General features: G+C 36.1%; 1 protein-coding gene across 1 annotated transcript; it reads left to right on the top strand.

The window, feature by feature from the left end:
• The first annotated feature begins 17,696 nt into the window (after positions 1–17,696).
• Positions 17,697–21,699, top strand: LOC131876603 (uncharacterized). The gene is made up of 3 exons (XM_059222042.1): positions 17,697–17,765; positions 17,957–18,127; positions 21,244–21,699. The coding sequence occupies exons 1-3, from the start codon at positions 17,697–17,699 to the stop codon at positions 21,697–21,699; spliced, it is 696 nt and encodes a 231-aa protein (XP_059078025.1).
• The last annotated feature ends 3,217 nt before the right edge of the window (positions 21,700–24,916 follow it).

The raw sequence follows: 24,916 nt of genomic DNA, 5'->3' as shown, positions 1-24,916 counted from the left end.
CATGAATACCATTTATCAGTTCAATTGACATCAATGACAACATATCATTAATTCAATCTTGATGCAAAATACCAACAAACTCAAAATGCCAACACATACATTTGTATATCAAAGGCTAACACCAGTGGCCCAGTGCTTTCTAGATTAGGAACCTCCACCCCTCCTACTTGCCCATATGACATATATGTGTACTACAAGTAGTGTCTGAACAAGTCAATGCTAAATGGTGGCCCGTCTTCCTCTATTAATTTTCCTGCCTGGCTCTTGTGAATGGCAAATTTCCAGTCGGTATATGTAGTGTCTATTCTGAGGTATTCTTCCTCCAACTCCCCAAAGGACAAGGGTTTATTAGGACTAGGATCTAAATTGAAAAACTCATTTATGGTACCCACAAAAAATCTAATAAATGCTTCCCCATTTGGGAGCTAAATGCGCCTCTTCACCGAGTTATAATTCCTCACCAAAACCTCTAGCAATCTTATGTTTACAAAAATATTGGGGACTTTTAGCTTACCTAAATTTGTCATCCAAGGATTGAAGAACGACATCTCCTTGCTCCTTCTCAAATAGTGGAACATAAATAGTTCATGTCCCCTTACCTTGGTCCAGACATCTCCGACCTCTCTGTACTTGTCTTCTAATTGGTCTCTCCCCGGCAAGTGCTACTTTGACCTTCTGGATTTTTGGTCGAGTGCCTGCATTTGGTCTATCATGTCTTGGTTTAACTTCCTAACTGGAGGCACCTCTTTAGTTTTTTATTTCTTTGCCTTAGAGTCAGGGCTCTTGGCCACCCTCTTCTTTCTTATTGAACTCGAAGCTTCCATTTCTGCAATTACAACCCTCTGCTCTATTTTTCAAAGGCGTAATGTGTTCTATCTGTGTATTCTTCTTTCACCAATGCATTATTTAGACAAGGCAATTTCTTGTTCTGTCGTATTCTTTTGCAATAATGAACTTCTCATAAAATTTGCCTCAAGCGGACCATAGATACATCTACTACAAGTATTAAATAGAAGACTTCTAAAAATTTTGGTTTTGAATTCTTATATGACAATGACTCGTCAGCAAATGGCTCCCCGATGAATATTTCCCTTTTGGCGCTCTCTAAACATCCCTTTATCTACTTTGACATCTTACTTTCTCTTAGCGGGATACCCTAAGCTAATGACTCCTTTTCCTCCTCATCGATATATCTCAAACCGATATTCTCATCGAGTGTCGGGTGAGCTCATTTAGTGTTATCGCAATAGGCATTGTTTCCCCAATGGGCTTCACCATCGACATAGATCTTCCTGATGCAACCGACTTCATTGCCATGAGTCTTCTTGATAGTTTCTTCACTCCGCTCAATCAGTCCTCTCTTTCATCAGGTATCAGAGTAATCCAAAATGAAACATACTGATAAGCAAAGTCTTCCCGATAGAGTATGTTCCATCGGTATATGTTTCACCGATAATTTCTTCGGGCGTCGGGGTGGCTCAAAGTGCCACATACTAATCTCTTTGGCTATACCAATGCAATTGACTTCATCACCATGAGTCTTGCTGATGGTGTCTTCGCTCCTCTCAATTAGTCCGCTCCTTCATCAGGTATCGGTGTAATCTAAAATGAAACATACCGATAAGCAAAGTCTTCCCGATAGAGTATGTTCCATCGGTATATGTTTCACCAATGATTTCTTTGAGCATCGGGGTGGCTCAAAGTAATACATACCAATCGCTTTGGCTATACCGATGCAACCAGCTTCATTTCCATGAGTCTTCTCGATAGTGTCTTCTCTCTACTCAATCAGTCTGCTCCTTCATCGGGTATCGAGGTAATCTAAAATGAAACATACCGATAAGAAAATTCTTCCTAATAGAGTATGTTCCATCGGTATATGTTTCACCAATGATTTCTTCAAGCATCGAGGTGGCTCAAAGTAAAGCATACCGATCACTTTATCTATACCGATGCAACTAGCTTCATCACCATGAGTCTTCCTAATAGTGTCTTCACTCCGCTCAATCAGTTTTCTCCTTCATCGGGTATTGGGGTAATCCGAAATGAAACATACCGATAAGCAAAGTCTTCCTGATAGAGTATGTTCCATTGGTATATGTTTCACTGATGATTTACTTGCATGTCAGGATGGCTCAAGGTAACACATACCGATCGCTTTGGCTATACTGATGGACTCTTCTTTTCACCACTCTTATCGGTATAAGTCTTACCGATACCCTAATCGGCTATTGGCAAAACAATTCTCCACTGCTACCGCTAGTGTTTACTATGTCGATGGGTCATATTGGTATAGTTTTTGTCGATGCATCGATTCTCCTCAACTTTGCTCCTTGATCGGTATAACTTTTCTTGATGAGTACAACTCCGGCTTGCTATGCTCTCTCATCGGTATATGGTATCCCGATGCCTCCTCACCTCAATCAGGGGATCGTGAACTTGCAGAGGAATTGTTGGTATTTTTTGTGGAACATGTATACAATTGGTAAAACATATAGTTGGTTGTTCTCTCTCACAGGGTAAAGTATATTTTGAATTTTCATTTTGGATTGGGGATTGAAATGGGGCTTACTTTTGCAATTTGGAACTATAGGGCAAGAATTCTTTGCTTCATACTTGTTCATATGCTATGACTTGATCAGACTAGATGTGGCTTTGGAACTTGAATGGATGAATAATATGATTGACTTTTTATTTCCATACCTACTTCAGGTTCTTGATATACTCTAATGATTTTGTGAATATTTTAAGTTTCTCTTTAATAAAGATTTTAAATCTTCTGCACAATTAAATAGCTAATATTCAAAAAAATTATTTTTCAAAGTTCATTCGAGAATACACGACAAAAGTTGATGAGATTGTTAAGGACAAGTTAGAGGTTGTCCAAGAAGAGAAATCCAAGAAGAAAGAAGAGAAAGATCTTGTTGCTCAACAGGTAAGCATTTTGCTTAATTGAGCCTCAAGGAGCACTTGTTCTACTCTACTGACAGTTTTTAAAAATTCAAATAAATATGTGCCTATTTGGTTACAAAATATAGCATTTTAAGAGAATAATTAAGGAAATTATAGAAAAATTATGTGCTAACATATTGCACTGTCTAAAAAGCATAATATTTACAAGGATGTAATGGAAACTAGTTCTCAATCGGGTGATCGTCAAAACTTGTAGAGGAATTACTAGTGTATTTTGTGGTACAGGTATTTTGTGGAACAAGTTAGAGGTTGTCCAAGAAGAGAAATCCAATGAGAAAGAAGAGAAAGATCTTGTTGCTCAACAGGTATGCATTTTGCTTAGTTGAGCCTCAAGGAGCACTTGTTCTACTTTACTGACGGTTTTTAAAAATTCAAATAAATATGTGCCTATTTTGTTTACAGAATATAGCATTTTAAGAGCATAATTAAGGAAATTATAGAAAAATAGCATTTTTCAAGAAATTATATAAAAATTATGTGCTAACATATTTCACTATCTAAAAAGGATAATCTTTACAAGGATGCAATGGAAAATAGTTCTCAATTGTGTGATCATGAACTTGTAGAGGAATTGTTGGTGTATTTTGTGGAACAGGTATTTTGTGGAACAAGTTAGAGGTTGTCCAAGAAGAGAAATCCAAGGAGAAAGAAGAGAAAGATCTTGTTGCTCAACAGGTATGCATTTTGCTTAATTGAGCCTCAAGGAGCACTTGTTCTACTCTACTTACGGTTTCTTAAAACTCAAATAAATATGTGCCTATTTTGTTTACAAAATATAGCATTTTAAGAGCATAATTAAGGAAATTATAGAAAAATTATGTGCTAACATATTACACTGTCTAAAAAGGATAATCTTTACAAGGATGCAATGGAAACTAGTTCTCAATCAGGTGATCGTGAACTTGTAGAGGAATTGCTGGTGTATTTTGTGGAACAGGTATTTTGTGGAACAAGTTAGAGGTTGTCCAAGAAGAGAAATCCAAGGAGAAAGAAGAGAAAGATCTTGTTGCTCAACAAGTATGCATTTTTCTTAGTTGAGCCTTAAGGAGCACTTGTTCTACTCTACTGATGGTTTTTAAAAATTCAAATAAATATGTGCCTATTTTGTTTACAGAATATAGCATTTTAAGAGCATAATTAAGGAAATTATAGAAAATAGCATGCGGAATTTTAAGAGCATAATTAAGGAAAGTATAGAAAAATAGCATTTTTTCAGGAAATTATATAAAAATTATGTGCTAACATATTACACTATCTAAAAAGGATAATCTTTACAAGGATGCAATGGAAACTAGTACTCAATCGAGTGATCGTGAACTTGCAGAGGAATTGTTGGTGTATTTTGTGGAATAGGTATTTTGTGGAACAAGTTAAATGTTGTCCAAGAAGAGAAATCCAAGGAGAAAGAAGAGAAAGATCTTGTTGCTCAACAGGTATGCATTTTCCTTAATTGAGCCTCAAGGAGCACTTGTTCTACTCTACTTACGGTTTTTTAAAATTCAAATAAATATGTGCCTATTTTATTTACAAAATATAGTATTTTAAGAGCATACCTCCTCCTGGGTATTTGAAGATGAACTTTGATGGGGCTTGCAGAGGGAATCCGGGTGAGTCTGGATATGGTGCAATTATCTGCGATGAGTTTGGCAATATGTTGGGGGATAAATTTGGCCCAATGGGTGTATCGACTAACAACATTGCCGAAGTAACTGCTCTTGAGGCAGGCCTAAAATGGTGTGTAGAGAAGGGGGTTCACAAGGTTTTGATTGAAGGTAGCTTGTAGGTTATACTCAATGGTATATCTAATCAGCAATTCACGGACTGGAAGCTAAACTATTGGATCCCGAGGATCCAACATCTTATAGGCCACATCTTTGACTGTTCTTTTACTCACTCATACCGAGAAGGAAATTCGACAGTGGACTGCCTAGCCAACATGGGAATATCCAGTCCATGTCCCAGACAGTTGTCTGCGGCAGATGAGATTCTGGATGCTTTGTTGCACATTTTGATCCAAGAGAAATCATCAATCCCTAAGGCAGGGATTGGGTAGACTTAAGTCCTTGGCTTTGCGTGTTTGGGAGAATAGCTAAGCTCGAGGATCTCTTCATGTGGTGTAGGATGTCACATACATATTACAATGCTCTCCTTTCTTTTCTTAGACAACAGAGGCAGATTTGCTTAGATTTGTTTGGGCAGAAACCTTGAATTTGTTTCCCAACCGGCTATTTTAGGAAGTATGGAGGATTGCAGGGTTGTATTCGGATTAGTATTTTGCAAAGACTGGTTTAGTGCTTGACAAAGTCTCTTCTTAGTTGAATCAAAATCATGGTGCATCACTTTGGGCTGAGTTGTATGTGTCGAGAGGAGACTCTACAGAGCAATATGACCGCATGTTTGATATTGATGTTGAAGGGCAGACAACAATCGTTGTGATTGTTGTGGAGGCACTCAGCAGAGATAGGCATTGGTGAGACGGATTCATCTACGATACCATTCTTTGCGTCTTAGTGGACACTCTTCCTTACAAGGAGGCATGTATTGAGAAAATGGATGGGTTTGTCAGGGAAGTAGATGCCAACGCGGTAGCCAATGTAGTCATTGAACTGGAAGAGAAGTGGGCGAGCATCTTGGGCCCTTTTTTCAACCCTATGTGCTTCCTCTCTAATGTGGAAGTTTCATACACAAACAATGAGGCATAGGTTGCTGTGAGAGATTTGAGGATAAAGAAGGAATTTTTCATGGGCAATGCTTAGGATGTATTCCGTGCAGGGGTCTCCTCGGGTGAATTGGGTCCATTTCAAAGGATGATGAATGAAGATATGGGTTGGTTGTCTTCTAGAAATATTGAAAAGGTGGCAACTTTGGGTGACCACATTGCAACAATTCTGAGGCATGTGTAGTGGTATTGTTTGCACCGGGATGTTGACTATTTTTTGTCTTTATAGTATGGGCCATTTCCTGTTGGGGGCCCGGTGCATATGTAACTATGTTTACTATCAATATAAGGCGTTATCCCCATTATAGATAGCATTTATCTAAAAAAAAAAGACCATAATTAAGAAAATTATAGAAAATAGCATGCGCATTTTTAAGAGCATAATTAAGGAAATTATAAAAAAATGGCATTTTTCAGGAAATTATAGAAAAATTATGTGCTAACATATTGCACTGTCTAAAAAGAATAATCTTTACAAGGATGCAATGGAAACTAGTTCTCAATCGAGTGATTGTGAACTTGCAAAGGAATTGCTGGTGTATTTTGTGGAACATGTATTTTGTGGAACAAGTTAGAGGTTGTCCAAGAAGAGAAATCCAAGGAGAAAGAAGAGAAAGATCTTGTTGCTCAACAGGTATGCATTTTGCTTAATTGAGCCTCAAGGAGAACTTGTTCTACTCTACTGACGGTTTTTAAAAAATCAAATAAATATGTGCCTATTTTGTTTACAGAATATAGCATTTTAAGAGTATAATTAAGGAAATTATAGAAAAATAGCATTTTTCAGGAAATTATATAAAAATTATGTGTTAACATATTGCACTGTCTAAAAAGGATAATCTTTACAAGGATGCAATGGAAATTAATTCTTAATAAGGTGATCGTGAACTTGCAGAGGAAATGTTGGTGTATTTTGTGGAACAAGTTAGAGGTTGTCCAAGAAGAGAAATCCAAGGAGAAAGAAGAGAAAGATCTTGTTGCTCAACAGGTATGCATTTTGCTTAATTGAGCCTTAAGGAGCACTTGTTCTACTCTACTGACGGTTTTTAAAAATTCAAATAAATATGTGCCTATTTTGTTTACAGAATATAGCATATCAAGAGCATAATTAAGAAAATTATAGAAAATAGCATGCGCATTTTTAAGAGCATAACTAAGGAAATTATAGAAAAATAGCATTTTTTCTAAAAATTATGGAAAAATTATGTTCTAACATATTGCATTGTCTAAAAAGGATAATCTTTACAAGGATGCAATGGAAACTAGTTCTCAATTGGGTGATCGTGAACTTGCAGAGGAATTGCTGGTGTATTTTATGGAACAAGTTAGAGGTTGTCCAAGAAGAGAAATCCAAGGAGAAAGAAGAGAAAGATCTTGTTGCTCAATAGGTATGCATTTTTCTTAATTGAGCCTCAAGGAGCACTTGTTCTACTCTACTGACAGTTTTTAAAAAATCAAATAAATATGTGCCTATTTTTTTTACAGAATATAGCTTTTTAAGAGCATAATTAAGGAAATTATAGAAAAATAGCATTTTTTCAAGAAATTATATAAAAATTATGTGTTAACATATTGCACTGTCTAAAAAGGATAATCTTTACAAGGATGCAATGGAAATTATTTCTCAATCAGGTGATCATGAACTTGCAAAGGAATTGTTGGTGTATTATGTGGAACATGTATTTTGTGGAACAATTTAGAGGTTGTCCAAGAAGAGAAATCCAATGAGAAAGAAGAGAAAGATCTTGTTTCTCAACAGGTATGCATTTTGCTTAATTGAGCCTCAAGGAGCACTTGCTCTACTCTACTGACGGTTTTTAAAAATTCAAATAAATATGTGCCTATTTTGTTTACAGAATATAGCATATTAAGAGCATAATTAAGAAAATTATAGAAAATAGCATGCACATTTTTAAGAGCATAATTAAGGAAATTATAGAAAAATAGCATTTTTTAGAAAATTATAGAAAAATTATGTGCTAACATATTGCATTGTCTAAAAAGGATAATCTTTACAAGGATGCAATGGAAACTAGTTCTCAATCGGATGATCATGAACTTGCAGAGGAATTGTTGGTGTATTTTGTGGAACACGTATACAATTGGTAAAACATATAGTTGGTTTTTCTCTCTCACAAGCTAAAGTATATTTTGAATTTTCATTTTGGATTGGGGTATTGAAATGGGGTTTACTTTTGCATTTGGAACTGCAGGGCAAGAAAGAATGCTTTGCTTCATGCTTGTTCATATGCTATGACTTGATCAAACTACATGTGGCTTTGGAACTTGCCTGGATGAATAATATGATTGACTTTGTGTTTCCATACCTACTTCAAGTTCTTGATATGCTCTGATGATTATGTGAATATTTTAACTTTCTCTTTAATAAACATTTTAAATCTTCTGTAGAAATAAATATGACCCTATTTTGTTTATAGCATATGTATGCTCAACTTCTTTCCCTTTGCTTTGCCATCACCTCCAATGCCTAGCATGGGAGTGGGCATGGGAGGTTTCTTTCAGCTAGCTATGAGTGGAATGGGAATGCCTCCCATGCCAGCTTATGGTATGCCACCTATGGGTGGCTATTGATGGGGTTGAAGAACTTAACGTGGGACACAATTCTTCAATCATATGTGGTTTTCTGGGGCTGGTCTTCGAGTGGAAAGATTAGATTGTCAAATTTTTTTATTGTCGTTTGGTTGATTGATACAAAATAATGAATCTTTAGTATTATTGTATTGGTCAATCAGTTCAAATCTTTCCATCCACCAAGCATTTGATGCCCGAACCGCCACATTATTAGATTGTCAAATTGTTTTTATTGTCATTTGGTTGGCTGATACAGAATAATCAATCTTTAGTATTATCGTATTGGTCAATAAGTCAAAACCTTTCCATCCACCAAGCATCCAATGAGGATGTTGTATTTCTGACAGCATCCTTGTCGGATAAGCAGTGAGATGACGTCAGAATTTTGATGCCCACCCAATTTAATTTGATGACTATTGAGTTTTGTCGACGGCTAAGCAGTGAGGGGGCGTGGGAATCCCAATGCCCACCCAATTTATTCTGACAACTTATCAAGTTTTGCCAACGCCCGGACCATCGCACATACAATATCCTCGTTGGTGTGGATTCCCTCGTTGTTGTCGAACTTCCGATGGCTAAATAGTGACGGGGTCATCTGAATTCAAACACCCGAACCATCGCACATACAACATCCTCATTAGTGCAGATGCCCTCATTGTTGTCAGAATTCTGACGACTACACAGTGATCGGACCATCAGAACTCAGACGCCCGAACCATCACACATACAACATCCTCATTGTTGTGGATGCCTTGGTTGTCATTGGAATTTTGATGACTTATCGAGTTTTACCGATGGCTAAGTAGTGAGGGGGCCGTTAGAATTCCAATTTATTCTGATGCTTGAGTCGTCGGAACATTACCTGTAAGGCATTGGAATTTCGATGACTTATCAAGTTTTACCAACGGCTAAGCGTAGTCATGGTCATCGTCAGAATATTCTTTTACGTTGTCAAAATTCTGACAGTCTTGAGCACCGTTGGAATGTCTGACTACAAGTTTTTGATGATGTTTCTCATCAGCAGTCCAATGAATTGTAGTCAAAATCCTGACGAACTGTCGTCAGAATTTGAGGCCAAATGTACTAGTGTGTGCTTCCTCGGTATCAAGATATTAGAGAAGGGTACCATCTAGACTCTTTCGCTATAAGGTGTTTGCAATTATTACATATCTTGATGCTTGTCTGATAAAAGTCTTGTGTTGATTGTAAGAGAGATAAGGAGGCAGGTATTGATCTTGGAGTCTTTGTACCATGGATATTTGAGACCAGCTATCATACACACACATTTTGATTGAGGAATTTCATAAGTTGGGACCATTAACTATTCCACTAAGAACTCAAAGTGTGTAACATTACTTGGCATGTCTAGGAGAGACCCTATTGTCACCATCACATCATCTACTTTATTTTGGATACAGGGGACTTTCTAAAAAAAGATCTGATGAAAATACTGCTTAAAGTCTTCCATCATTTTCTTATATGACATCAACTTGTCACCCTTAGCTATTTAATCACCATTAAGTTGATTTATTATAAGTTGTGAGTCCTTATACACATGTAGGTCTATAATTTTTTATTGTACTATGGTCCAAAGTCCCGTGATGAGAGCCTCGTATTCTGCCATATTGTTCATGCAAGGAAAGTTAATTTTGTATGATCTAAGGATTCAAACCCCTTGAGGTGTCACAAAGAGAAAGATTGCCCCCACTCCATGATTGGTACAAGATCCATCAAAGTATAACTTCCATTTAGTTGAGGTTGCCTAGGTGAATAATAATTCATCAGGGAAGTCTATCAATAGGAGGTGATCATATTGAAGTGGAGCTTCCACCAACTGGTTTTCTATAATCTATCATTTGATCACTTTTTGGTCTAAATTTTCAATGTCAAATTCACTGATGATCATGACCCACTTTGCCATTATTCTTGCCAGTGTAGATTTATTTAGGAGGTACTTGAGTGGATCAATACTTGATATGAGTTTAACCTTGTGACTTAGTATATAATGTCAAAGCTTTTGGGATGTGAAGATCACAACAAGGCATGCTCACTCTATTGGAGTGTAACTTATTTCATAGACTACCAGTGTTCAACTAATATAGTATATGGCTCATTCTTTCCCTATGTTGTGCAAAATGTGTTCTGAGAGATGAGTTGGTTACAGAAATGTATAGTAATAAGGGCTTTCCTTGCATTGGAGGCACTAAGACTAGTATTGATCATAGCAAGTAATTATACAAAGCTTGGAAGGATTATTGACACTTTGTCCATTTGAAGGTGACCCCTTTTCTCAACAATTATTGGAAAGGCTAACATTTGTCTGCTAGTTGTACTATGAACCTCTTGATAGATTGAAATTTGCCTTGTAAAATCCTCAATCATTTTAGATTAGCAGGGGAGGCATCTTAAGAATAGCCTTGACCTTTTCTAGGTATACTTCAATACATCTATTAGAGACCATAAATCTAAGGAATTTTCTTGCTGTTACCCTAAACACACTTTTTCAGATTCAACCGAACCTTATATTATTTTTGTTTATCAAATATTTTTACGAGGACTACAAGGTGACTGTCTCTAGTCTTAGATTTCACCACCAAATCATCCACATAATCTTCCATGAGGTCATGTATCATATCACAAAGTAATGTTTTCATGGCTCTTTGATAAGTGGCTCCTACATTTTTTAGCCCAAACAATATTACATTCTAGAAATATGTTCCCTAGGGGTAGGTGAAGGTAGTCCTATGTTAGTCCTCAAGTGTTATCCTTATTTGATTATATCCTGGAAAAAACTCCATTACAGATATCATTTCATCTCCGACTGTGATATCCATTATCATGTCAATATTTAAGAGAGGAAAATCATCTTTAGGACAAGCCTTGTTTAAATCCCCAAAGTCTATGCACATGCAGATGCCTCAAGTTAGCTTGGTTACTAGTACAATATTTGAGATCCTTTCTATGTAATCTATGGGTCTATTTAAACCCACATTCAACAACTTTTTTAGCTCCACCTTGACTAGGAGGACAATCTGAGGGTGCATCTTCCTTAGTTTTTATTTGTATGGTTTTTCTCTTGGAAGTAATTGCAAGGGATGTAGGACCAGTTCAAGATCTAGACTATCCATATCTGCATATGACCAAGTGAAGTTTATCTACCTTTCTTTGAAGAACTAAATTAATTTTTCCTTCTCCTCAAATTGAAGTTATTTTTCAAGGTGGATCTTTCTCACATTGTCACCATCATTGATATTCACCTCTTTTAATTTCTTTACTAATAGTGAGGATCTCTCTTGATCAATTAGCAAGTTGTTGAATATTTCCCTTGGTATGACTTTTGATTGATCATTCGTATTTATCTAGCTAGACACTTTAGCTTTGATTTTGTTTTCATCTTCTTCTTAGTCTTCCTAACAAGAGGATGAACTTTCTACACCAAAGTATAATACTCTATCAATTTATATAGAAAAACTTTCTTTGTGATCCCCATATGGTAGCCCTTCAAGGACGCTGAGAAATTCAGCTATCGCCTCACCATTTTTGAAGCAGTCTAGATGGGTTTCATCTTGTTGTTCTCAATCTATAAGATGGGGAAAAATAAGGCAGAGGTCCCTATCTCCATTAGAATAAGACATCACTACTAGAGTGCAAGAACGAGTGTAAAAATAGTGTTTCCATGAATTGGGGTCTATCTATTTGTCTTCATAAGCAATACCATCATCAACCGGTAGTTAATGATCATAAGATTGGTTTACAACATAGGTGCTACTACTATGAATGGATAACCATTCATAATCATGGGAATTAGTCTCATTCTCAATGTATGTTTCCACATCAGATCCTTCTTCAAAAGGTTCATTCACTTCTTCAATAGGAGGTAATGGGGTCTCAATAGTGTTTACTACCAATGATATGTTGCTTTGACTTGTGGAACCTCGTTCTACTCTAGAGGTTTCACATATTTCTTCAATAATAGGCACTAAACTCCTAGAACTAGTTTCCTCTATGGGAGCTATACTTGTTTCCTCTAATTCAGTCAAATGGGAGGGAGCAACATACAAAACCAATGATAGGTTACTTTGATATGTGGATTCCTCATCAGGAGCTACACTTGTAGGGGGTAAATTAGTTGAAGGCATATTTAATATCACAAGTGCATTATTTCGGTTGATTGATCCTTGTTCTATCTTTCCATATCCTAGGCATTGATCCCTCAAATTCTTTGTTGGGAGTATGGGTTCCATGACACCTTGGCTCTATGCCCCCTAGCCTATGGTGCCATCATAACCATGCCTTTGTAGCATTTTGAACTATTTTCTATATTGATATAAGGGAATATTGACTAAATAGTTGTCTTCTTCATCCATGTAGAGCCATTTACATATATCTTCTTCTAATGATTCTTCATTCAATTCCCCCCATTTAATGAAGGAGGAAGATGGTGTGTATTGAACTATTTCTTTAGCTTTGCATTGATTAATATAATTTGGCAGCAGTCTCCCAAAATATTTCGGAGACACAGGTAAATGCCCAATACAAAATGCCTCCAAATAGGAATATTCCCCACACCCTTTGTCATTGATTTGAATATTTACATTAAATTTATATGTAAGGCATTGATGTGTCTACTATTGACAAAGACTCGAGTCATGAGGTGAGGGGAGATTCTTGATTTACTAGGACTTGTTTATCTATGCTTTCTCTAAAGTTGTTACAATGTTGGAATGGATTTGGGTCCCCTTGTATGGTGATTTTGATGTTATTGTATGAAAACTTGATGCACTAGTGGAAACTGGATGGCATTGCCTACATTGTGTGTATCTAGGGGTGACCCAAAAGTATATTATAACTCGATCCATGATCTAAGACCTATAATTTTGTGTCTATTATTATTGGCCCCACTTTTATAGGCGGAGTGATCACTCCTTTAGATGGGTGTTCCTCATCATCATAGGCCTTGATGTTTATCTTCTTAGAAGGGTCAATGTTGTGCTCTGAATATCCCAAAGCTTTAACCAAGTTCAATGTGAATATATTAAGTCTAGGTCCATCATCTCTCAATGCCCTCCTAATTTTGTGCTTATGAACAAATACATCCATGTGCAAAGGATCATTATACAATGGTTTTTGTACATGGATGTCTTGTTGTGTAAAAGTGATGTGGGGGGTGGCAACTAAATTCCCCACCATGGTTTGAAAGGCATCTTCATCGATATTTTTAAGGACTATAGATTCACGGAGAGGTTTGTCCAAGATTGCCTTGTGAGATGGAGATATGCGCAGTAGCTCAAAAATAGATATTTGTGTCAGAGTCTTCTTTAGTTGGTCAATTACATCGTAGGTCCCTATTGGTGAAGGATTGGATGGTGCCCCTTGAAGTGTAACATTTAAGTAGTGGATAATCATTGTACAGTCAGGGTTCTTTCCTTTAACTATAATGGTGGCTATGGTTTCATTTGCTTGGTTGATATGATTGATTGTTTCATTATACAAGGCCTGAGCATAATTTGCCTTATTATCCTGTGAACCTGAACTAGAAGCTTTTCCTTTATCATGATTGCAAAAAGGATTATTAAAAATCATGTGATCCACATTGGAATTTTCTTTCATTTTTTCAACACTTATATCCCCTTGATCAATAAGGTCTTGAATTAAGTTCTTGAGATTCTAATAGTTGGATGTTTTATGACCTTTAATTTGATGGTATTGGTAGAAATCATTTTCATTCCACCAAGAGGGATTGAATGGACAAGGTTCATAAGGTTTGATCTCTGGTAACGTTATCACATTTGTCTGGATCGGCTTCCTAAGTCCTTAAACACAAATTTGATAGGTTCTTTGAGGGGTGTATATTTTCGCCTTGGGTTAGCATTCCTTGACAGATGTGGATTATTAGCTTGTGTTGTGTTTGTGGGGACAATATTATTATCATTGGGTTAACTATTATTAGGCGTGAATGTATTGTTGGGGCCTTGCAAAGAGACAACATATTTGACCCTATTTACTACTCTAGCATCCACTACACTGTCGTTTGTCACAATCTTATTTTTCAACCAGAACTTGGATTTCTCATTACTCGTATTATTAGTCAAATTACTCTCATGGGGGTTTTTCAAGATCCCTTGTTTGATGAGACCTATCTCACACTCTATTCCTTTCTCTATTACCTAGTGAAATGGATTAAGACACTACATTTGTAAAGGATATTTTATGTGTGAGACTAGGTTTTCTATGGACAAAATGACTTGTTCTTTCTTCAGAATGTGACAAGGACTCCTTCAGGTGAGTTAGCACTAGCATTTCAAGAAGAAACAAAAATTTTCTCCCTCCTTTTCCTTAGTAGAACACAAGTCCATTAACATCACAGGGTTATAAATGTTGTGAGAAAACAGTGCAATGAATTGCTCGACTAGTTCTCCCATGATTTTTTTCCTGGTAAGAGATGAGAGTACTGATGAGTGTAGAATATTTCATTATTTTTGCCTTACATTTTACTCTTTACCTTTGTCTCTGTCCATATTCCTATCAGTATTTGTTGAAGGAACCTTAACATTTAATAAAATATGGAAAATAAATTAGGATTAACAAATTGCTGAAAACTATGATAATTCTAATTGTTTTTGTGACCAAAATGGTAGGAGATGGTTAGGGAGGAAGTTTAATTTGTCATGAGCATGTGGACCATGGGATATTAGTGTAATGAAATTAGCAAGACTTTTTTTTATGAATGATCATTTTGATTTAAGATATTTTGTTTTAACGTTATAAGTGGTATGTGACCCTCTGTTGTTTTCATAGACTCTTGGTTGTTAGTGGTCGAAAGGCCAAATGAAAAAACAAACTTTAAAACTTATTGTTAGTAAGTATGATTAGTATATATATGTATTCCTATTCAAACTTAATCATCCTTAATATATATTGTCAGTTAAAAATTAAATTTTGTGAATCCGTGTTTCTGCTTATTATGAAAAACTGATACAAAGTAACAAATTGCATTCATAAATTCATCAATTGATGACCAAGGAGGTAGGGCCCACTCTACAATTACCTGGTGATTTGTGTGTGAGTTATGTTTCAAGTTCATGTTCATGTTTGATTTGATTATGTTGAATACAATCACTTCCAAACAACTAATTCTTTATACTTTATCATATTTTGTGATTGTGTTATGATTATTGAAGATTACATTTAACATTTATTTTAGTTGATTTACTTGTGTGGATTTTAGTAGAGTTTTTATGATTAAAACTACAACCTTTACTAGTCTGTGACAATTTCTATCACAGTTCCTGGTGCACAGTCTGACATGAAGAAAAATATTTAAACTAGACTTTTAATCTAGAAAGTGTCAAGAGTGAATTAGTTTAATTTGAAGTTTGGCTAATTGTTGATGTGTAATTTAATTTCTTACATCAAATAATTGCATCTCATTCTTCCTTAAGTCACTATCTTCATCCCTTTGGTAAATAGCCACAATATCTTTCATTAATCTATGACCCCAAATTGAGACATGTAAGTACAACTGAGGACATCTGTACAAGCTCAACTTGAGTCAAAACAAGAATTCATCCGGTCACAATTATACCCAATCATTTTGGCACCATTGTCAGGGATAGGTATTAAAGGTGCGAAGTTGTACTGAGATAAGTTAGGACCAATACATCTTCAGGAAAGCCTATACAATTGTCGACCTTGTTTAGGTGAATAATTTTGATTTGTATTGTTATAAGTCATATAGGTGCATTCCTTGACCTAGGGATAGTAAAGGTAGATTTGTCAAGGTACACGAAGTAGGAGAAAATTCACAAATAGAAACACAAAATCAAGAAAAATCAAGAAAAAATCCATTGGTAGTTGAGCCTGATTTGGAAAAGTGTGTTGTAGAGCCTTCTATTATTTCTCCACCTAGAATATCACAAACAATTCCAGAGTTTCCTCAAGAACCATTAATCACCCCAGATCTTCCCAAGTAGTTTGTTCAATTCTTTTGAATTACGTAGTGGAAAGCCTATCAAGAAACCCTTCACAATCACTTACACTCCTTGGGCATTTGACAATAATATAGGGGATAACAACAATAACAAAAAGAATGAAGGATTACTTGCAAACAACAACCCCATCACATTCAAGTTCCCTATTGTCAATCCTAATGAGGATGCTCCAATGAAAACTATTCCTCATTCTACATTACCAGTATTTAGGAGGTTGGCCATTGAAGATCTTGACATGTTCTTATTTGAATTTGAGGTGTTGTGTAAACAACTATGACTATCAAAATAATGCACAAAATATTAAACTATTTCTAACCACCTTGAAGAATGCAACACTTAGATGGTTCATGAGTTTGGGATCATAGTCAGTCTACACTTGGAACAATATGAAATAAATAATCCTTGCTAAATATCAGGAATATTGCAAGAAAAAGTAAGTACGTGATGAAATCTTCTGCATGACACAACACAAAGAAGAAACATTTTAGGATTATTTGGAACGAATTTTGTTTAGTCTCCAACAAGCCCAAGAAGTGATTTAAATAATGATACTATTAAAATGTTATTCCTTAGGAGAGTTTGGGATGATTGCATGGAGATATTAAATCTTATGGGTGGAGGTGATATTTCTAAAGATTTTTTTTATGACATTTGTGAAGCATGTAGGAACTATTCACAATCTGCCAGAACAATGTGAGGTTCTATAGGGAGAAGAAATGTGGTAGGAGGAAGCACATCAAGTATCACCAAAAAATAACTAGGTATGTTGCTTGAGGATTTAAAGACTGATTCGTTGATTCATATGGGTGAGAAGATAGATACACTATATACTCATAAAAAACAAGAAGAGGCTGAAAAAGCTATAGCAATCTTTTGTCCAAATTGTAGGAAGAAGCATGGTAATGAAGAATTCCCTTATAATAGGACTAAAATTGCATCCCTAGAAGAATCTAGTAGACATACAATCCTAAGGACCCTTCCTGTGAACATGGCAGAAGTTGAGTATATTGAAGAACCAGTTTATTTTATGGCTCCTAGACATCCTTGGCCACCTAGGCCTATGCAACCTGGAATCACTAATCCTTATTCTAAGGTTGGGCCTAGTCAACCTTCCTCCTTCACCAGCCAATATAGGTGGTATGATGGATGAAAATAACCTAATCCTTATTATCAACCCTGGCCTAATCAATATGGTTCACAACCTTGGCAACAACCTTGGAGATCTCAACCACAATTTCTAGTTACACAATACCCACCACATCCTGTCATAAACCCATATCAATCACCACAACAACAAATCCTTCCACATCCACAAATAGGTAATCAATTTCCTTAGTCAAAACAACCACCAAAAGTCACACCTATTTCAGCTCAACCAACTCCAAATCCTAACAATAAGCCCACACACCCCTTATATAATAATGAGGTGGTTGGATATCCGCCTTATTCGGTCAACTCTATTGAATTTGATGGAGTTAAATTACGGTCAGGTAAAGCCACTAAGTGGCCTATCATTACTGAAATCAATGATTCATTAGAAGAACTAGAGGTAGAACAAATGAAGGAACCTCCATATCCTGAACACCTGCAAACTGAACCAATACAAAAGGAAGTTCCAAAACCTACATTTGATTTTTTAAATGAGTTACGTAATATTAACATTAAAATTCCTTTGTTGTAGGCTATTATGGAAATTCTAGAATACACAAAGACAGTTCGAGACTTGTGTACTCATAAACAAAAGAAGAAGATGGACCCAAAGATTGTTCAAGTTATCGGACAACTTGTCGATCTCATGCTTGGGAACCTAACAGTTCCTAAGTATGTTGATCTAGCAAGTCCTATGATAAAGGTATGTATTGGTAATGTTGTTATTCCTAATACACTTATTGATTTGAGAGCTGCAATTAATGTTATGACAAATGAAATAAAAGAGAAGTTGTCACTTAAAGGGCTTAACCTACTCCCACAATTCTCCAAATGGCTAACCGATCCTTGGTCAAATCAAAAGGTATGATAGAAGATGTAATTATTTCTATTGATCCATGGGAATACCCAACTGACTTCATGATTTTGTAGCAAAAAATTAAGCTGGGGGAATATCCCTTGATCTTGGGATGCCCCTGGTTGGCTATTGTAGATGCATTCATCAATTGTTGATCAGGTAATATGGTAATTTCTAATGGGGAAAAAACAAAGTAGTTAACATTGTATCCTCCAGCACAACCCCTATTGGAAACAAAGGATCTAGTGTGGGTTGATAGTGATTTAGATGAATCATTTCCAATTATGACAATTGAACACATATTTGACATGGGGAATCATCTGAAGAAGATATCCTTTTTAATTTTCTGCAAAATAGATATGCATCTAATGAAATTTTGTAAAGGATGGTTTTTTCTTCAGGAGTGAGTGATAATTGTCCTTTTGGAAATTTTCCAATGATAGGTAGTTCATAGTCTATTCAACATTCCATTATATTGCATCAATTGCTACCTCATTATTGTGTGTACAATCCCTTTTTGTCCTTTAATGATACACTATCCACTTCACAAGTTTTAGTTGTCAATTCACCTGCACAATCAGAAGCCATAGAAATTCTACCTATTTGCACACTTAATATTAATCCACACTTAAGCACTAAACTATTAGGATAATCGGTGGACAACTAAGAGGGGGGGTGCATCAGTTGTCAACAAATTATAAAACTTTAAGCACACAAAAGCTTTTACCGGAATACATAAACCAAATACTCGAATAACAGATATATCAATTAAGAACACACACAAATCACATAATAATTACCATCCATCCACAACATATAACAACAAGAATTTTATGTGGAAAACCCGCTAAAGGGAAAAAACATGGTGGGAAGCCTACCCATAGTCAAATAATACTTCTGCAGTAAGTATGTGCCACAGTCAAATAATACTTCTGTAGTAAGTATGTGATTATAATAAGAAGGGCTTGCACATGCAAGAAGGCCAACAACCTAGAGCGCACTGCTGATCACAAAGGAGCCTCACTGACTACAAAAGAAATCCAGACTACAATCTGGAAGATGAATGAACTGCAAGAATAGCATCTCCTATGCCTGAGTATAGTTCTGATTAAGCTCAATACCAAAGGTCTTAAACCTCTTACACAAACCTAATTCAATCATCTATGATCAACCAAAACCTCTGCATATGATTACAACTTTATTCACATATAGATAATTCCATAACCATCTGTAACTATCACATGATCTACAAAGAGATCTTACACCATATATATACCAACTTGGGACCTAAACAAATAAGTTAGCCAACTAAAAGATAATACAATAAATTCATTACATAATCCCACAAACCAATGATAAACCAAGTCATCCTAAGACCAAAACAACATAAAGCAAACAATAAATCCAACAGGTAATGCATCGGGAGCATCAACCAACACATTACATAAACCGGTCCATAACCTAACAGAATAAAACCGAACCTAAAATAGGTCACCAAAAGCCAAATGCAACACCATTGATCAATTGTAACACGAACATGATAACCATCAGCATCTTGATAACCTTCTAGAAGCCGCACCAACACCACTTATTAGATTCATCAAAATATCTTCAACAAATCTTTGCCGATAAAACCCATACCAGTAACCAAAAGGCTTACTAGAACAAATGATAGCTTCTAGATCATCAAATCTTGAACCAACACAATGTGATACGCATTAGGAACACATGAATAACCAATCCAAACCAATTTCACAAACTAGAGCATACCAGAGAAGATCTCCATATCAACATCATAATCCAACCACTCTATTGGAACCCAATAGACAGCAAAACAACTAGTGTTGACATCAATGCAATACATAATCAATTCCTCCAAATTGCCAACATAAACAAATCTAAGATCTCATTACCATGCTTAGAACTCATAAAGATGCATTTTCTTGGGAATACCAAGATATGAAGGGCATTCACCCAGATACTTGCACACACCACATCTACATTGAAGAAGGTAGTTGTCCAGTTAGGCAACCACAAAGAAGGCTTAATCCTATTTTGCATGAAATAGTCAAAGAGGAGTTGCAAAAAATATTAAGCGTAGGATTTATATGACCAATTTTAGATAGTCAATGGGTCTCTCCTCTTGTTGTGGTTCTAAAGAAAAATGGTAAGTGGAGAATTTGTGTTGATTATAGAGCACTTAATAAAGCTACTAAAAAGTATCATTTTCCCTTGCCATTTATTGATCAAGTATTCAATACTCTTGCATGTAAAAGGTTATTTTCTTTTATGGATAGGTTTAGTGGCTACAATGAAATTTGTATTGCACCCGAAGATTAGGACAAGACTGTATTTACTAGCCCTTGGGGTACTTTTGCCTATAATGTATTTCCTTTTGGGTTGTGTAATTCCCTTACCACTTTTCAAAGGGCAATCTTGAGTATTTTTGCAGATCTAGTTCATGATTGTGTAGAAGTGTATATGGATGACCTTATTGTGTATGGTGATACTTATGAAGAAGCTAAGGAAAACATAGAAAAGGTCCTTAAAAGGTGTATTGATACCAATCTCTCCCTAAGTCATGAAAAGTGTCATAGCCTTATGATTAAAGGGATTGTATTAGGACACTATATTTCTTCTAAAGGTATTGAGGTAGACCCCAAAAATATATAAATCATTCAGGACTTACCTATGCCCACTAGCCAAGGGATGTCTGCAGTTTTTTGGGTCATGCAAGATATTACAGCCGATTCATTTAGAACTTTAGTAGGATTGCCTCACCTCTCTTTGCTTTATTAGCCAAAGATGTTTCATTCTTGTTGACACCAGAATGTTAAGAATCTTTTGAAGCCATTAAGACTAAAATTGTAACTACACCTATACTAAGAGGACCAAATTGAGAATTACCTTTTCATATCCATACAGATGCTTTAGATAGTTCTATGGGCATTGTGCTTGGGCAGAAAGAGGATAACCTTTTCTATTCCATTTATTACATCAGAAAAAATTTCATTGGAGAAGAGGTAAACTACATGGTAACTGAAAAGAAGTTCTTAGTTGTTGTTTATGCAATCAACAAGTTTCATCATTATATCACTAGGTATAAAGTGTTTGTTCATACTGATCATTTTGCAATTCAATTTTTGATGAATAAGCCTGTTGTAACTAGTAGAGAAATTAGATGGTTACTTTTTCTTCAAGAATTTGACATTACTATACTTGATAAGTCTGGCCGTGAGAATGTGGTTGCAGATTTCTTGTCCAGGTTACAACAACAAGATGAACTAGCACCAGTTGATGATACTTTTCTTGATGAGAATCTTTTTGCCATTTCAGCAAAAAGCCCATTGTTTGTGGATATAGAAAATTACCTTGCTACATGCCTATTTCCATCGCATTTCTCTCCATGGGAACATTAGAAGCTAGTTGGAGTCAATGGTCAGTACACATGGATCAATGAAATTCTCTTCCGAACAAGGATTGATAATGTCATGTGTTGATGTGTGCTTGAAGATGATGTCTTCAACATTTTTTATGCATGCCATACTGAGCCTTGTAGAGGACACTTTGCTGCCCAGAGAATTGATACCAAAATTCTTATTGCTAGATACTTCTGGCCTACAATGCAAAAGGATTGTAAGTGCTATTTTCATCACTGTGATAAATGTCAGCATATGGGTCATCCCACGTGCTCTAATGAGATGATTTTACACTCACAACTATCTATTGAACCCTTCGAGAAGTGGAGCCTTGAGTTTTTTGTCCCAATCAATCCACCATCAAAGAACAAGGAATATATTCTTGTTTGTATAGATTATGTCACTAAGTGGGTTGAGGATGCTGCTTTGAAACACACCAGGGACACCAAGGTTGTTGAATTTTTGTATTCTGATATTTTTACCAGATTTGGTGTTCCATAGGAAATAGTAACAGACCAAGGACCTCAATTCACATCAAAACTCATTTCTACCTTGGTTAGAGAGTATAAGATTCAACATTGAAATTATTCACCTTATCACCCTTAGGCCAACGAGTAGGTTGAGGTCACCAATAGCGAACTTGGAAACATCCTTACCAAGATAGTTTAATAAGAGAGATTAGGCCACACAACTCCCTGAATTTGTGTGGGCCTATCGCACAATATGGAAGACCACCACAGGTCTAACCCCTTATGAACTTGTCTATAGTAAGAAGGTTGTCCTCCCTATCAAATTTGAGGTGAAGACTCTTTGCATTGCACTTCAGTTAGGTATGAGTCTTTCTGATCCACAGAAAGAGCGTATTGCTCAATTGCATTCTTTGGATGAATTACATCAGGAGGCTCTATTTCATGCAGAGATATTTCAAAAATAGTGTGCTCTTTGACATGATCATTTCATTCAACAAAGGTTATTTCAGCCAAGTGATTGGGCACTCCTGTATGACTCATTTTTTCAAGATTTCAAAGGGAAGTTTCACATGCGATGGCTTGAGCCTTATGAGATTGAGAAGATATATGATAATGGTGTTGTATGACTCTATACTATGGACTCTAAAAGAAGAGTTCATCTTATCAATGGCCATCACCTGAAACTCTACAAATGACCTCTCTCAAAAGAAACTTTCTTTTGTGAAATAGAAAAGGAATTTGCAGTTGTTCTTTTTGGTCTCCTAAAAAAATGAACTATTATAATAAAACAAAAAAAAGAAATAAAAGATCCAACAACAAAAAGCCTTTAGGTTTTGTTGGCCAGTTAATGTTTGAAAACCAGTTTCTAGCAGACATTAACCGCTAAATAAAGTTACAGGTGAAAATTGGGTTGTTGATGCCTCTAGGCAGAGGTAGGCTGAAAACTGAGTTACCGACAATCTACTATCGAATAAAAAAAACAAAAAATAAAAACAACCTCCTATCACTCTTTGTGACAATAGAAAGCAATGGAGTTGTCTTTCTTTTACTCATTGCATTTCACTTCCCCCGGGTGCTCTCTTACTATCCTTGAGTGGTCCACTATTTTTCATGGTTGGCTTCTTGCCTTGACTACTTCTAGCCATCCTATGTCTTGTGGTGGAAGGGTATCACTCTCTTTTTTAGGTGCCAGCTCCTTGCCATTTTCTTCTATTCTCTTTTTGATAGGAATTATTTTGGCATGCATTTTTGTGGTTCAGACTTGGCTTTGTCTCTATGTTCTTGATATCATATTTCTTTTCTTTCTGACCTTTGGAGGTTTTGCTAACATGGACCCTTTCCACGTTTATCCATCCTTGCCACCTCACTATCCATATCTGGCTCTGATCATGGCTATTGTCATTTGTGTTGTATAACTTTCGACTTGTTCCATCCACCTTACTTCCTATCACATCTTCATAGATCTTCCCTCTCTAGCGTACCTTGTTCCATCATTTCATGGTGTGCTGACGTACTTTCTTCCTATTCAGACTCATCACATTTCTCTCTCACTCGTGGTGATTGGTAATTTTTTTTTCTTTGTTTCTTTTCTTATTTTATTTTATATTTTGTGTTTCCTTCTGTCAAATGGTACGTTACCCTGAGGACGGTTCAGCCAATCAGCTAGGGAGGGGGGTTTGTCACTGTCATCATTCTAATGCATTGTGATTTATAATCCCTCGTTATTACATTTTCTCATCATTCACTATCACTTACTTATTGTCAGATTTAGAAGTTGTTATTGTAAGCTGATTTTCCAAAACCATACTTGTCTGAGTCATCGGTATTGACCTATAATGAGTTTTTGCGGACATGGCAAAAGGTCATTGCCCATGCCATGATCCTACTAGTTTGAAGGGTTTAAAAGTGGTGCTGACACATATGAATAATTTCAAAAGGTCCACTGGGATGTCTATTTCAAATTATTGAGAGGGTTTGATGGGAAAATTGCGCTAGAATTTGCCCATGATTTTTGCAACCAGAAGGCTATTGTTTGAGAGTTGGATATTACAATTACCATGGAAACCATTGCTGAAGCTTTTAGGCTACCATTGATAGGAGAACACTATTTCCCTAAAAAATCCAAGCAATCTATAGAGTTAAAGACAACACAAAAGAAGTTCTTGTAGAGGGGCAAGGCACCAAATTACAGTCTTTACCAGGACATTGGAAGGAATTCACCAAGTACATCATTCACTATATCACTTGTGAAGGTAGGTTCCAGTCTGTTTTTGCCCAGCATTTCAGATTAATGATGTATTTGTGACAAGGTTTGTTGATCAATATTCCATATTTTCTATACTGTGCCCTACAACGCATATCTAAAATGATGAGAAGTGGAAAACCCCATTGTCTATCCCACCATGGTTTGATTAAACTTCTTCTAGTCCAAGAACTCAATTTATTTTCCCCTCCCAGTGATTAGGACTCATTTGTCCATTCTAAGGACAATGAGGATATCAAACCCTCTAAGGAAGAGGAATCTTTCACGGAAGGTTCCTTTGAAGATAATTCTTTGGATGATGATGGGACTGATGAAGAAGAGTCTCTCTCTGAAGAAAGTAAACAAGAAGGGTCATCTAAATAGACTAGTAAAAATAAACCCAAAGGAATCCCTAGTAAACCCATTGTACAAACCCCAACACATGGAAAATGAATGACCTGAAGTACTACAAGGCAAGTTGCATCAGATTCCAAGAAGCTAAAAT

Source organism: Cryptomeria japonica, chromosome 6 (genome assembly GCF_030272615.1).
Source record: "Cryptomeria japonica chromosome 6, Sugi_1.0, whole genome shotgun sequence".
In the NCBI taxonomy this organism is placed as follows: Eukaryota; Viridiplantae; Streptophyta; class Pinopsida; order Cupressales; family Cupressaceae; genus Cryptomeria; species Cryptomeria japonica.
The sequence above is the reverse complement of the archived record's forward strand: the minus strand, read 5'-3'. Positions and strand labels throughout refer to the sequence as shown.